We start from the raw sequence: 14,355 nt of genomic DNA, 5'->3' as shown, positions 1-14,355 counted from the left end.
AAAGGTTGTTTTTCCTTAATCATTTTGTTTACCAAGTTCAGAATTTGCTACGTTTAGGAACTGCTTATACACTAGTTGTGGAGCATGTTAGCTGTTTTTATTGCTGACTATATTTTATACCTTCATATACTCTCCTTGATAATTAGGGTAATCAGATAATCACTTAATCCCCATGATCATTAGGGTAATCAGATAATCGCTATGATAATTAGGGTAATCAGATAATCAGTTAATATCCTTGATAATTAGGGTAATCAGATAATCAGTTAATCCCCTTGATAACTAGGGTAATCAGATAATCAGTTAATCCCCATGATAATTAGGGTAATCAGATAATCAATTAATCCTCTTGATAATTTGTGTAATCAGATAATCAGTTAATCATCTTGATAATTAAGGTAATCAGATAATCAGTTAATCCCCTTGATAATTAGGGTAATCATATAATCAGTTAATCCCTTGATAATTAGGATAATTAGAGTGGTTTCACTGCCAGAGAGTTGATCATTCAAATACCATTTTTTTTATTACAGGTTACATTCCAGCTTAAATATATAATTTTCATCTGTTTTAAAAGATTTGCATTATTTCCATAATTTTTTTAACAATTTAAAATATAATAAACTGTTGAAAATATTGTGTCTGAAATTTTTGGGTATTTGTGTTGATTATGATATAAATACTTGCCAACAAGAATGTTAGGAAGATAAAACCTTCCAAATAAACTTTATCCAGAAACACTACCAGATTACAAATTAAATGTAAAGATCCTAAAATTCTGTTAAAGATATATTAAAAAAGGCCATATTTCTGATCCAGTTTTGATCAAGCTTGAAATACAAGCTTATATAGTCAAGATCCGATGCCAATTTGATAATGTGTGTGTAAGAGGTGATTTTGCATCTGATTTGTTGCCTCTTTTGAGATTGTATTTCTAATCTGATTTTCATGATACTTAATAAATGGACTTGTATACATTACTCAAGATGCCTGATGATATTTATTATGAGCAAAGCCTTCACATACACATCCAGTTGTCTGAACTTGTTACCCTTCAATAGACTGTATCTTTGATCAGAATTGGTAAATAGGCTATCCTTTAAATAGACTATCCTGTAAATAGGCTATCCTATAAATAGACTATCCTATAAATAGACAAGTCTCATCAAGATTTTGGATGAATATAACATAATCCTGTGCTTGTTAGTGAGATTCTCATGTGTTTGATTAGCTGATTTTATGACCAGATTTTGATTAAAATTGTTAAGTAGGCTCATATCATCAAGATTTCAAAAAAGCCATTACAAGCAAGATCTGTGCATATTAATGGAATGATCTGTGCATATTAATGGAATGATCTGTGCATGTTAATGGGATGATTTGTGCATGTTAATGGAATGATCTGTGCATATTAATGGAATGATCTGGCATCTGATAAGCTGAGCATGACTATCAGCTCAGTTTCTCATCAGATTTTGATCAAACTTGCTAAGTAGTGTTATACGTGTATTGGATGAATGGAATAATTAGCAGTATCAGTGCATATTTATGAGTTAATTTTTGTATGTGATTGGATGAGCTTGCTATCACTATTGAGAACACATTTTGATTGACTTTGTTCAGTCTTGGTAAATAAGTTTTATCACCATGGTTTTTGACATGTACTGCAATAAGTGAGATCTCCCCATATGAATTAGGTGATGATGTATCTGATTGGTTGTTGTCTGTCTCAAGAGACTATAATTTTTTTAATCCATTTTCAGTAAATTTTGTTTAATACGTGAATATCACCTAAATGTTGGAAAGATTGACTAAAAACAGTGTCTATTATTTGTGTCTTTATATACAGCAAATTAACAATTGTTATGAGGCTTTAGTAAAATAAGTAACATCAACATTAAGGTTGGGAGATGGTTTACAGAGGGTTGTATTCCTACAGTACTATGTAAGCCTGCTTAGTGAAATGGTCAGCTGTTCAATTATGTAAATGAAATGGGCAGTATCAGGCCCCACTTGGGTCTTTTATTTTATGTATAATTGTATATATGCCTGAAAAAATAAAGTTACAGACAATACAGTTGACTGTTCTAGTTTCTCTTTAATGATTTCCTATACAGTAATTAATATTTGCACTCTATACGAAGGTTTTGGCATCAAAGACATTTAAAGTAGTACAATGTGACTCCAATAATATCATACATTTTTGTGCCTCAGCTGTATTATATGTGGTGGGGGTGGGGGCAGTACATGTTCATCCATTTGTCTATCATAGTATGTCACAAAGTGCATAATAGTTTGAAGTCAGATTTGGTAAGAGTATATAGCTAGGAGAACCAGTTGTTTTAGGTGAAGCGGGAAACATTCTCACATTGGTGTGAGCAAGCACACATTCGTTACATAAGAAATTCTTGGCCTAAAAAACTAACTTTCTGCTATGGTTTCTGAAGTAAAGAAGTTAGCATCCTGCTTTTTACATGGTTGAATAAGGTACCATTTGAACTACGCACTTGAACATTGTTGGTTTTTACATGGTTGAATAAGCCACCATTTGAACTATGCACTTGAACATCATTGGTTTTTACATGGGTGAATAAGGTACCATTTGAACTACTCTCTAGAACATTGTTGGTTTTTACATGGTTGAATAAGGCACCATTTGAACTACTCTCTAGAACATTGTTGGTTTTTACATAGTTGAATAAGGCACCATTTGAACTGCTCTCAAGAACATTGTTGGTTTTTACATGGTTGAATAAGGCACCATTTGAACTACTCTAGAACATCGTTGGTTTTACATTTTTAAATAAGGCACCGTTTGAACTACTCTAGAACATTGTTGGTTCATCTCTCGTATAAGATTTTTCTCCTACTCATCTTAGTTGAAGCAGACAGGATCAGTGAAATGTATGCCTTGTTGGTTGACTTAAACTATCAACAGTTTTGTTGGGATAATTCAGTCTGTTTTGCCAAGAACAGGCTCCTGATTATAGGCAGTCAGTCCTCTGGTGAAATCTATTTCCATGTCAGACCCTTCAGCATTGGATCATCTACAGGAATGGTCAGTGCAAATAGTGAGCTCTCTGCTATTTTTAAATTTGAAAGATGGAAAGGTTGATAGCTGAGGTTCTGTCATCCTGCATAAGATAGGTTACCTGCTCAGCATACAGAGAATTGATCCAAGATCAAATGAAGTTATGATACATTTCAGCTCATGAGGTTAGAGCAGTCAGTACCAGCATCCAATTCGAGTGCAACTATTCCCTGACTGATATTATAGGATGTAGGTCAGAGTAAACTTTCTCTGGCTTGTACTTTCAAGAGCTGTAATCTAAAGGGCAGTGGTTTCCAACCTTTTTTGTCTATGACCCTAAAAATAGTTTTTCGGAGTTTCATGACCCCGCTTCCGCATTTTGATAAGTTTTGCTACCCTCATAAATTATGGTTGACTAGATATTATGGTCGAGTAAGTATGATTCAAGAAACATTTTACTCTGAAACTGATTTTTTGTGTATTATTTGATCTAATTTTATGGTGTTTGTTTTTGTAATCATATCATTATATATGTTTTTTATGATATAGGTGTTGTCTAATGTTGTAAAGCGCTTAGAGCTTGTAAAGATTAGGCGCTATACAAAGTCCTCATTATTATTATTATTATTATTATCTTTTATTTATGCATATAGCATAGATTTCTGTCCCAGGAAAAAATAAGAGTGGATAAGAATGACACTTGTAAAGAATAATTACATATCACTAGATAACATTGTAAAGAATAATTACACGACACTAGATAACATTGTAAAGAATATTTACATGATGCTGGATAACATTGTAAAGAATAATTACATGTCATTAGATAATTTTGTAAAGAATAATTACATATCACTAGATAACATTGTAAAGAATAATTACATGTCACTAGATAACATTGTAAAGAATAATTACATATTGCTAGATAACCTTTTCAAAGTTCAAGTTGTGGACATTAATCATTTTTCAAAAAGTGTGAGGAAGAGTTCTCTCTGCATCATGGGAGAGCAGTATTAACTATGCTGAATTTTACAGTGTATGTTCTCATTATCAGTATCACTTAAAAACCCTTATTAGTTCTTTGCCAGAAATGGACATTACAATTAGTAAATTTAGGCATGTCAAATGAGGTCCCTCAGTGAAAATAAAAAGGAGGAAGTTTTATGTAAAAGTGCCAGTACCACCTAGAAAAAATCTTATTGACACAGTATATCTTTCACATTTTGTCAGGAATCAATCACATTTTGAAATGGCACTGCATAAATAAGCATTCCCAATTTACTTGTCACCCAGTCATCTAAACTTCCTGCAAGAGTAATAATTATTAAACCCCCATACCCACCACACACACACACACAACAAGTTCCTTTATATAATTCTTGCATGCAGCTGTTCCATAAAGCCCCAGTTAATTTGGCAGAGAAGAAGTCTTATAGTACCTTGTGTTGTTGTTGTTGTTGTGGGGTTTAACGCCATTTTTCAGCACGATAGGCTATACATGGCGGCCAGTATTAATGGTGGAGGAAGAACCCGGAAAACCCCGGAAAGAACCACCGACCCACGAGAAGCTACTGGCAAGCTTTCTCACATGCCCACATTGGCTGAATCTTAGACTCGAACCGCCGCAGACAGAGGTGAGATGGCAGTGATCCGTAACGAAGAGCGCTTTAGACCACTCGGCCACTCGGGGCCCCCTAGTACCTTGTGTGAAAAAGGGAATGCTAGAGAAAAAGGTCATTCAGATAGGGGGACAGACATACAGAGAAATCAGTCAGCAAACATTAATTTCATTATATGGACAGAAAAATTACTTATACAATTCATTATAATAGGAAGTGGTTGTATGTGGTGGTGGTTTTTTTCTTTTAAATAGTTTTAAGACTGTATAAATTAATGTGTTACTCATTTTACTCCACCTTTACCATCATAATTAAATGGCTTAAAGAGCTTGTATCTGTGTATGTGTTACAAGGTATATTTTACCATTGTAAATGAATATTACTGTTGCAAAACAAAAAGGAAAAAAGAATGAAAACTTCATAGAATCTCAGTTTTTTATTTCCATATTATGAAATTAAAAAAAAAACACCATGGTATCTTTTATAAAACTGTATGATACTATTTTTCAAGTTCTCTGTTTGGCACATGATTTTTAATGATTTAATTAACTCTTAAAAGCTGTATGTTGTTGTTGATTACTGTTTCCAGATTTTCTCTCAGGAATAATGTACAAAATTCATTTTACTGACAGACTTTGGTGTTTCTTGCATATGTCCTTCAAGCAGTGCTTACTGTATGACTGCCACAAGTTTAGGTTTAGCCATATCTGAGGAGGTTAGAGGTTGAAGATCCTTTGGAGGTGCCACCTGAAACCTCTTCCCTTGGAACTGAGACATATCCTTGAGCAGGCATCCAGATCCAGAATCCATCTCTCTTGGCAGAAGCTCTTTTCTGTAAATAGGGCTCAATCTTATCCATGTAGACCCTAGGTGGTGCAAGTAGTGCCGGTCGCACACTGTTCAGGAGGAGACGCAGGTTTGGCTGATCAATTAGGTCAGGGTCAATTTCTTCTGAGGCCACAGTTTCTCTCCCAGCAATGGAAATTAGGACCAGACACACTGCAAATGTGACATAGTGGTACCATGTGATTGCAACCATGGTAATAGCTCTCTGAAATGGAAAGATGTTCAGAGGTATTGTAATTATTCAAACCTTGACAGTGAAATCTTAGCATTTTCAGTATGCATGCATTTTACATGTAGGTCTTGCATTTAAATTGTCCGTTTTAATTTACAAGGTGATCAAATCCAACCTTCCAAATTTTGTAGAGGTTTCTTTAGGTTCTTCCATCTCTTTGTCACAAAATGTTTGTCAGAACTGTCTTTATTTCATCTGGAAGAGAGCATTTGTACAATGAAGACAAAATAATAGGAGATACCTCTTCCATTGTTATAATTTTGGAAGATCTTGTTATGTCTCATGCTGTCAATTATCCTTTGTTATTGGTCTAGAATCTAGGAAATACACCCTATAATAATCCCTATATCTACTCCTTTAAAACCTTTGAAAGAATGCTCATAAAACATCCACTTCTTCAGATACAATATGTGTTTCCAAAAAACAAATTTGGTTGGTTAGAACACCCATTGTGACAGGTTGACTTGCCAGCGTAAAAATGTATTTTCTGTACCATTTATACTTGCTTGTACAACTAGTCCAACTGCAAACTGCACAGACCAAGATATGTCATTGCATAATGCACTGGCAGACCTGGGTCTGTGCTGTTTATTAGGAGTAGTCAGTAGATAAAACAACATAGGCTGCTCTGGTGACCTAAGTGGTTAGAGCTTCCACCTCAAATGTGGAAGATTATGGGTTCAAACCCCAGCTGAGTCATGCCAAAAACTTGTGAAAATGGTACTAGCCGCTACCACACTAGGCACTCAGCATTAAGTGGTTATTGTTAGGACTCGTTGGCCTGGTGTCAGGATAATATGACACGGTGGGATATGATGCTGCATGTCTGCAGCATGATGCCCCTGTGCTAGACATCACTATAAACTGCTGCACTGCAGACATCTTAGCAACATGACTGAATTTTTTTAAAAGCTACATTAAAAATCCAAATCATCACATACACACAAACAACATAGACCCTGATCTGCAGACACATTAGGCTATGGCAAATTAGGATTTTTGTTGTTTGCGTGTTTGACTCGAATTTTAAACAAGTATAAATGGTACCTTTTGAATAATTTGACATTTACATTTATTTTATCTTATCTTCTTGTACTACATGTACTTGTTTACAATTTATTTGCAAAGGTTTTCTTCCTGGAATTTGTAACTGAGTCTGTATCGTAAGATTTTTAAAATGTAATTGTACTTGGTACTATATTTAGAGTGTAATAGTAATTGGTACTATATTTAGAATGTAATTGTCATTGGTACTATATTTAGAATGTAATTGTAATTGGTACTATATTTAGAATATAATTGTAATTGGTACTATATATAGGCCACAATGTTGGACTCTTTACATACAGAACATACCACTGTAACCTTGTTTTCATTATGAGAAATAGTAAATTGGGTAATGCTTACATTTCCTTGAATTTTCAGTCAGACAGATTTGAGTATTAGATAGTTGCCTGTTGGATTATCAAGAAACTAACCTTATTGTCAGAACAAATTTAATAACCCAGAGAAAGCAAATAAAACTAAACCTGGTAGCCCAGAGTAAATGTAATTAATAGCCCAGAAAAGGCATTTAAAACTGAAATTGTTAGCTGTTAGTTTTAAAACTTTAGTTTTCCTTATTATTATTTATTAATGAATATTCTTATAGGTTTATTTTGAAAGTAAAAAAAACAAAACAAGTGGAACTCCCTGCATATATGAGCTCCAGAATTTTGGGTTCAGAATTCTCTGTTGTCAAAAATGGGTCTGCAGTTTTCAGTGTGCATGAGTAAGTCTCTGCAGAAATCTAGTCCTGGATTTCATGTTTTATATTGAGCTCAGTAGAACATATCTTGAAATCATGTAGTAGACAGTATGGCTATCTAAATTCAGTATATACTAGCCCAACAATCTGGCAGCCCCACAGGAAGCTGGGCTATCAGACCTGTACGGTAAACTAGCAATCTGGGCGTGCCTCCTGGAAGCTGACTGTTTGACGTAGATATACCATAGCTCAGAAATCTGGTAGCCATCATGGCTTCTAGAATCAGTAGCCCATAAAATCTGATAACCTCCAGGAATTTGAGCTGTCTGAATTTAATATATAATAGCCCAACAATCTGGTAGCCCCATTGCAAGCTGCATTGTCTGACTTCAGACATACCATTAGCAAGCAGCCTGGTAGCTGAAGTTGGACACCATGATTACCAGTCCTTGGGTCTTAAACTAAGATGGTATTTTTCAGTACAGCTTAATATGAAAATTAGTCAACAGGGTCACAAATTCATTGATCAGTTTTCCCTCCATATATATCAATTTTAGCTCACTCAGGCATTTTGGAATATTGATTGGATGTTATGTTTTATAAGTTGTTGTTACCAGGCCTAAGAATCAAAGATTCAAGAGTTTTATTTCCATCATTCATTTGCCATTCTTTAGCTTATTATAAGAAAACACATTACTTGTGAAGTTTCACAATCAGGATACATATTGGGCTTCATTACTGTATGGCATCACATGGTGGAGGAAAATTCACATTACTCATACTGTATTTACCAGTGCACAGTATTTACTAATATTTTGTACCTTACTGGAAACAGGTTAGATCCATATTAGCCATGTCATAATGTGCTGACAAATCAAAAACAATTTGGATTGAGTTTAAGCCTAACATTATGCATTGACCAATCACAAATAAGGTTACATTTGAAAGGTCATTTCTGATTGGCTGATTGTAGACATTCAGTCTCAAAGAAATTTAGCTCTGAGATTTCTGATTACCAAGCCAGATTTTATTTGCTGGTTCCTTGAAAACATAAGTAGAGCAAACATTGCAGAACCTGTTCTTCATGTGCATGATGGAATGGCACCAACCTGTCTGCCTACAGATCTGAGTCTGTGTTGTTTTCCATCTTATTGGCATAGAAGATTACTTAATTTGTATCATACTGACCCAGAAACTGCTAATCAGATGTGTAAATACTGCCATGTGTGATTTCACATAAGCAAGCAATGCCTGACCAGGTCACAGTATCTAACTGCAGGTCTGAGTCAGTGTTGTTTGCTTAATCCCAGCCCAGAAACTGCAAAGGACTATGATGTGTAAATACAGCCAATGGTAACTTAACACAAGCAAGCAATGCCTGACCTGGTCACAATATCTGTCTGCAGGTCTGAGTCGGTGTTTTTTGCTTAATCCCAGCCCAGAAACTGCTAAGGACTACGACATGTAAATACAGCCAATGGTAACTTAACACAAGCAAGCAATGCCTGACCTGGTCACAATATCTGTCTGCAGGTCTGAGTCGGTGTTGTTTGCTTAATCCCAGCCCAGAAACTGCTAAGGACTATGATGTGTAAATACAGCCAATGGTAACTTAACACAAGCAAGCAATGCCTGACCTGGTCACAATATCTGTCTGCAGGTCTGAGTCGGCGTTGTTTGCTTAATCCCAGCCCAGAAACTGCTAAGGACTACGACATATAAATACAGCCAATGGTAACTTAACACAAGCAAGTAATGCCTGACCTGGTCACAATATCTGTCTGCAGGTCTGAGGCGGCGTTGTTTGCTTAAACCCAGCCCAGAAACTGCTAAGGACTATGTGTAAATACAGCCGAGTCAAGCATTGATTGTTCACACCATTTCAACATAATCTTATTGTTTAGCACTCATAACAGCAAAGCAGATATTTAACACCTTTAAATTGGTAAGCTGAGTCAAATCATGTATCGTTGATTCTGCTCTAGAAGTTTTATGTGCATATTTACATAGAAAATTATGTATCATTGATTTCTCGCTAAATGTTATGTGGGCATATTTATATAGAATATCATGTATCATTAATTCTTCACTAAAAGTTATATGGGCATATATACATATATAATAATTTATCATTGATTCCTTGCTAAAAGTTATATGGGCATACTTGCATAGAGAATCATGTATCATTGATTCCTCACTAAAAGTCATATAAGCATATTTACGTATAAAATCATATCTCATTGATTCCTCGCTAAAAGTTATATTGGCATATTTACAGAGAAAATTAGGTCAGCAACTATTGAAACAAATAACTAAATTTTGTAGAACGTTACCAGTGCACTCTAAATATGTCTTTGAGGCAAGTAGCAATTTCTACATTGAATTTGACCCAGGGTTTGAAGAAACTAGCATTTATGGATATTTGAAATCTGGTAGCATTAAGAAAAACTGAAAAAAAAATTTCTTTGCTTGTAAACTGAGAAATGATCTTATGTATGTCACAGTCAAGGTGATACATTTATTATACCCTATTTAGCATGAGAATGAATATTGTAGTAATCTATGTAAATAATTAAAATATTTTAATTAAAAATTTTCTTTTCAATATATTTGTTTTTAAAGTACATGTACTGGTCAGTTTGGTTAATGAGAAGGCTCTAATCTAAAAATGAAAACAAAAATATGGATTTACATTAGCCCCAATTTAATTTTGTACATTAGCCCCAATTTAATTTGTACATTAGCCCCAATTTTACTTGTATATTAGCCCCAATTTAATTTGTACATTAGGCCCAGTTTAATTTGTACATAAGTGCCCAGTTTAATTTGTACATTAGCCCCAATTTAATTTGTATATTAGCCCCAATTTAATTTGTACATTAGCCCCAATTTAAAAAGCATCGCTTTATGGTAAAGCTATTAACTTTCAGTTAAGCTTCTTGAATGCCGTTATAGACATTCATTAAAACTTATTGAATGCCATGATAGACTTTCAAAAGATATTATTAAGAACCTAATTCAGATATTTACGTTGGGATGTAGACAATATAAAATTTCTGCTTTTAGTAAAAATTTAAAAAGAAAACTGAAATAAACTCCTGTCAATGAAAAGAAAACGTCAATGAATAGAAAACAATATCCAAGTATTACCACATACCTTAACAGAATGTTCAGAGTGTTCTTTCCTACGTCCAGATGTTTCCAGAGTGTTGTCCGTTCCAAGTTAGAGTGATTTATGGATATGGTATTTATAGTAGTTGCACAATACTTTTGCGCAAAATTTCTGCACAGCTTTATGACTGATACAGGGGATTGGTTGCCAAGTGGCGGCAAAGTATAAGAATTTACGTGGGCCGTGACATCAAGCCATGGGCTACTTTGGGAAACTCATTGGGTTTTTCAATTTGTCAGGATATCAAATTGTAGTAACTGTGTACTAAATGTACAGGATTAATTAAAAGCCATTATCTTATTCTGATAGATGGGATGTCTCTTACTATACTGTACAAAAAAAAGAAAGGCATAATTGTCTTTGTTTTTGCTCTTCATTTGTGCATGACTCGTTAGGTAATGTGCCAGACTCACATGCAATGGGTGGTAGGTTTAAATCCTGCTATGAACAGTCCATATTATATGATCTGATGTCTCTTGGCACTTTACTCATGTTGCCATGGTACAAAAAATTTTTCATGAGATTATACAAACAGACACCAATCAGTCAAATTACTGACTTTTTCTGGTTTTTTGTTCTTAATGAAAAGTTAACCCATAAGAAAAAATGTATAGTGAATGTTATGTTAACATATCATGTGTAGTAATTGATACGTAAAATGACAAGAACTTTCTTAAGAGTGAAAAAAGATCTGTCACTCTGCCACTTTTTTAAAGGATTCTTTTTGCACATCTTTGACATGAAAGTTTTATGTTCTTCACCATTTGTCTGTATGAGTTTTGAAGTTTTTGAGTACCTTAAGAACACCAAAATTTGAATAATAATGATAATAATACAGTAAAACCAGTTTTGAAAAACCACTGCAGTGAGAGATCACCTGTATTGAGAGACAAGATACTTAATGCACTTATTTATCAACCACACATGTATGGTGATGTGACCTGTTATGAGAGACCACCTGTCTTGAGAGACCATGTTTGTTTGGCATAAGGGCTATTCTTTGAAGATGTCAACAATAATAATAATAATAATAATAATAACTTTGACTGCTTAAAGAGTGCACAAAGCTGCAAGAGACCAGCTTTTAATATTTTATAACCTTTGTTAATTATTATATGTATTTAATCAAGCACTCATCACTCTCTTGGAAGAAGAAGAAGAAGAAAAGATAGATTCTTCCTGACAAACTATAACAAAAACTTAAGACCATACCAGTTGAACCCTAAATAAAACTAATCTAGCTTTTGAAGGTGTAAACAAGATATCTACATATATTTGCACCATGATATGCTAGTATCAATTGGTTTTTAAAATTCCATGTGACTTTCAGAAACTGCATGATTTGTACGCCAGCAAGTGCTTGGTGCAAAACCTGTATCATAAAAAAGGCAAGCTTCTGTTATCAGCTATAATCATTTACCTCTCAACAAATAATGTACTATATAGAATTCATCATTTTAGAGATTTCATCCTATTTTTCCTAAAATCATTGTATTGTAATGCTTGTTGGAAATTGGAGGGAGGTAATGTATCCATCTCGTTGATTGGGCTTGTCATTAATCGGAAAGAGGGGTGGATATTGTCATCAGGCAATCCATACTTGTCGAGGAGAGTTCAATAATTGCATTAACACTGTAGACTAATAGAAGCCTGTATTTTATTTCCTTTAATACTGCAATTCATCAAGATCAGAACAATGTGAGAATAATTCCTTGATAAATAGGGAAATGACAAACTGGTTGGAAGCCTTTGACAGCTTAACCAGATCTTTTAGGAGGTGTAAGAACTATTAGGAGCTTCTAGTCTAGGTCTTTAAGAAGCTTGAAGTCTGAGGCTGCCAAAGCTGTTTTGAGATTTGTGTGTCTTTCCTAACACAGCACCATATCTGAATGCATGTCAAGGGTGTTTAAAGATCTGAGATTTTCTTAATACTACAACATATCTGAATGCATGTGAAAGGTGTTGAAAGTTCTATGAGTCTAACATCACACCATATCTGAATGCATGTGAAAGGTGTTGAAATTTCTATGAGTCTAACATCACACCATATCTGAATGCATGTGAAAGGTGTTGAAAGTTCTATGAGTCTAACATCACAACATATCTGAATGCATGTGAAAGGTGTTGCTGAATGCATGTGAAAGGTGTTGAAAGTTCTATGAGTCTAACATCACACCATATCTGAATACATGTGAAAGGTGTTGAAAGTTCTATGAGTCTAACATCACACCATATCTGAATACATGTGAAAGGTGTTGAAAGTTCTATGAGTCTAACATCACACCAGATCTGAATGCATGTGAAAGGTGTTGAAAGTTCTATGAGTCTAACATCACAACATATCTGAATACATGTGAAAGGTGTTGAAAGTTCTATGAGTCCAACATCACACCAGATCTGAATGCATGTGAAAGGTGTTGAAAGTTCTATGAGTCTAACATCACACCATATCTGAATGCATGTGAAAGGTGTTGAAAGTTCTATGAGTCTAACATCACACCATATCTGAATGCATGTGAAAGGTGTTGAAAGTTCTATGAGTCTAACATCACAACATATCTGAATACATGTGAAAGGTGTTGAAAGTTCTATGAGTCTAACATCACACCAGATCTGAATGCATGTGAAAGGTGTTGAAAGTTCTATGAGTCTAACATCACACCATATCTGAATGCATGTGAAAGGTGTTGAAAGTTCTATGAGTCTAACATCACACCATATCTGAATGCATGTGAAAGGTGTTGAAAGTTCTATGAGTCTAACATCACACCATACCTGAATGCATGTGAAAGGTGTTGAAAGTTCTATGAGTCTAACATCACACCATATCTGAATGCATGTCAAGTGTGTTGAAAGATCTGTGAGATTTTCCTAACACTACACCATGTCTGACTGTATGTCAAAGGTACATATATGTTATGAAAAATTCATATTTCAAATTTATGGTAAAAGTCAAAACTTCATTTTCAACCAAGTAACATTTTTTATTTAGCTCTATTGGTCATACACCAGAAGAACTTATGAAATGGTCTATTGTCCATTTTCTGTCATCCATTGCCTGTTGTCCACATAAGTCTGTTAGCACAAGATTGATATCACACCTCCTTCACTACCTGCACAGACTCATACCTGGTTTAGTTGGTTCTACATGAAAATGGTGCTACTTGGACATTCAATATGGCCACCACAGTGGCCAGCATGATAATCTTGTTATCCCTACTCCACCTGAATGGATGGTCATATCAGCATGGGGTTTTCACTAAAAGATTTGTTACGATGTGTAATTTACCGTCTTTGAAAATGGCCGTCTTGAAATTCATCTTATTGCTACTTCTCCTGAATGAATGAACATATCAACATGGAGATATCACTAAAGATTTCTTATGGTGTCTGATATGACCACCATGCCAACGATCTTGAAAACCTTGTCAGCATGAAATACTTCTTATGGTGTCTAGCGGGTCCTAAAGAAAAATTATGTTATCATGGCAGCAATCTTAATAATCCTTGAGGAAAAGTCTTATTGTTTTGTGGTTTTCACCAAAAGTCTTCTTCATTTGTCCAGTTGGTCTTAAATAAAAATGGTACTGAAGTGATGTCCAGCCTGGTTGAAATTCTTGATATTGCTACTCCAAGTGGAAAGTTGTATCTTGAAAATATTGTTATATCTTCCCTTTCCAAATACATGGCTATATCTACATGGGGTTT

General features: G+C 34.7%; 2 protein-coding genes across 3 annotated transcripts in view; one reads left to right on the top strand and one right to left on the bottom strand.

Annotated features, from left to right (window-relative positions):
* LOC149796091 (selenoprotein S-like) overlaps positions 1-14,355 on the top strand; it is a 65,701-nt gene that overhangs the window by 30,507 nt on the left and 20,839 nt on the right. The window lies entirely within an intron of this gene.
* On the bottom strand, positions 5,072-10,710 carry LOC149796092 (uncharacterized). Of its 2 annotated transcripts, none has more exons than XM_089964188.1 (2): positions 10,633-10,710; positions 5,072-5,701 (listed from the first exon to the last, which is right to left on the bottom strand). In XM_089964188.1, the coding sequence occupies exon 2, from the start codon at positions 5,687-5,689 to the stop codon at positions 5,348-5,350; it is 342 nt and encodes a 113-aa protein (XP_089820314.1). In that variant the 5' UTR covers positions 5,690-5,701; positions 10,633-10,710; the 3' UTR covers positions 5,072-5,347. The 2 variants fall into 2 exon arrangements, with proteins under 2 accessions (XP_089820314.1, XP_089820315.1); XM_089964189.1 differs by lacking the exon at positions 10,633-10,710 and adding an exon at positions 8,859-8,987.

Source organism: Sinohyriopsis cumingii, chromosome 7 (assembly GCF_028554795.1).
Source record: "Sinohyriopsis cumingii isolate HCF-2022 chromosome 7, ASM2855479v2, whole genome shotgun sequence".
In the NCBI taxonomy this organism is placed as follows: Eukaryota; Metazoa; Mollusca; class Bivalvia; order Unionida; family Unionidae; genus Sinohyriopsis; species Sinohyriopsis cumingii.
This window is presented reverse-complemented; position numbering and strand designations above follow the sequence as displayed.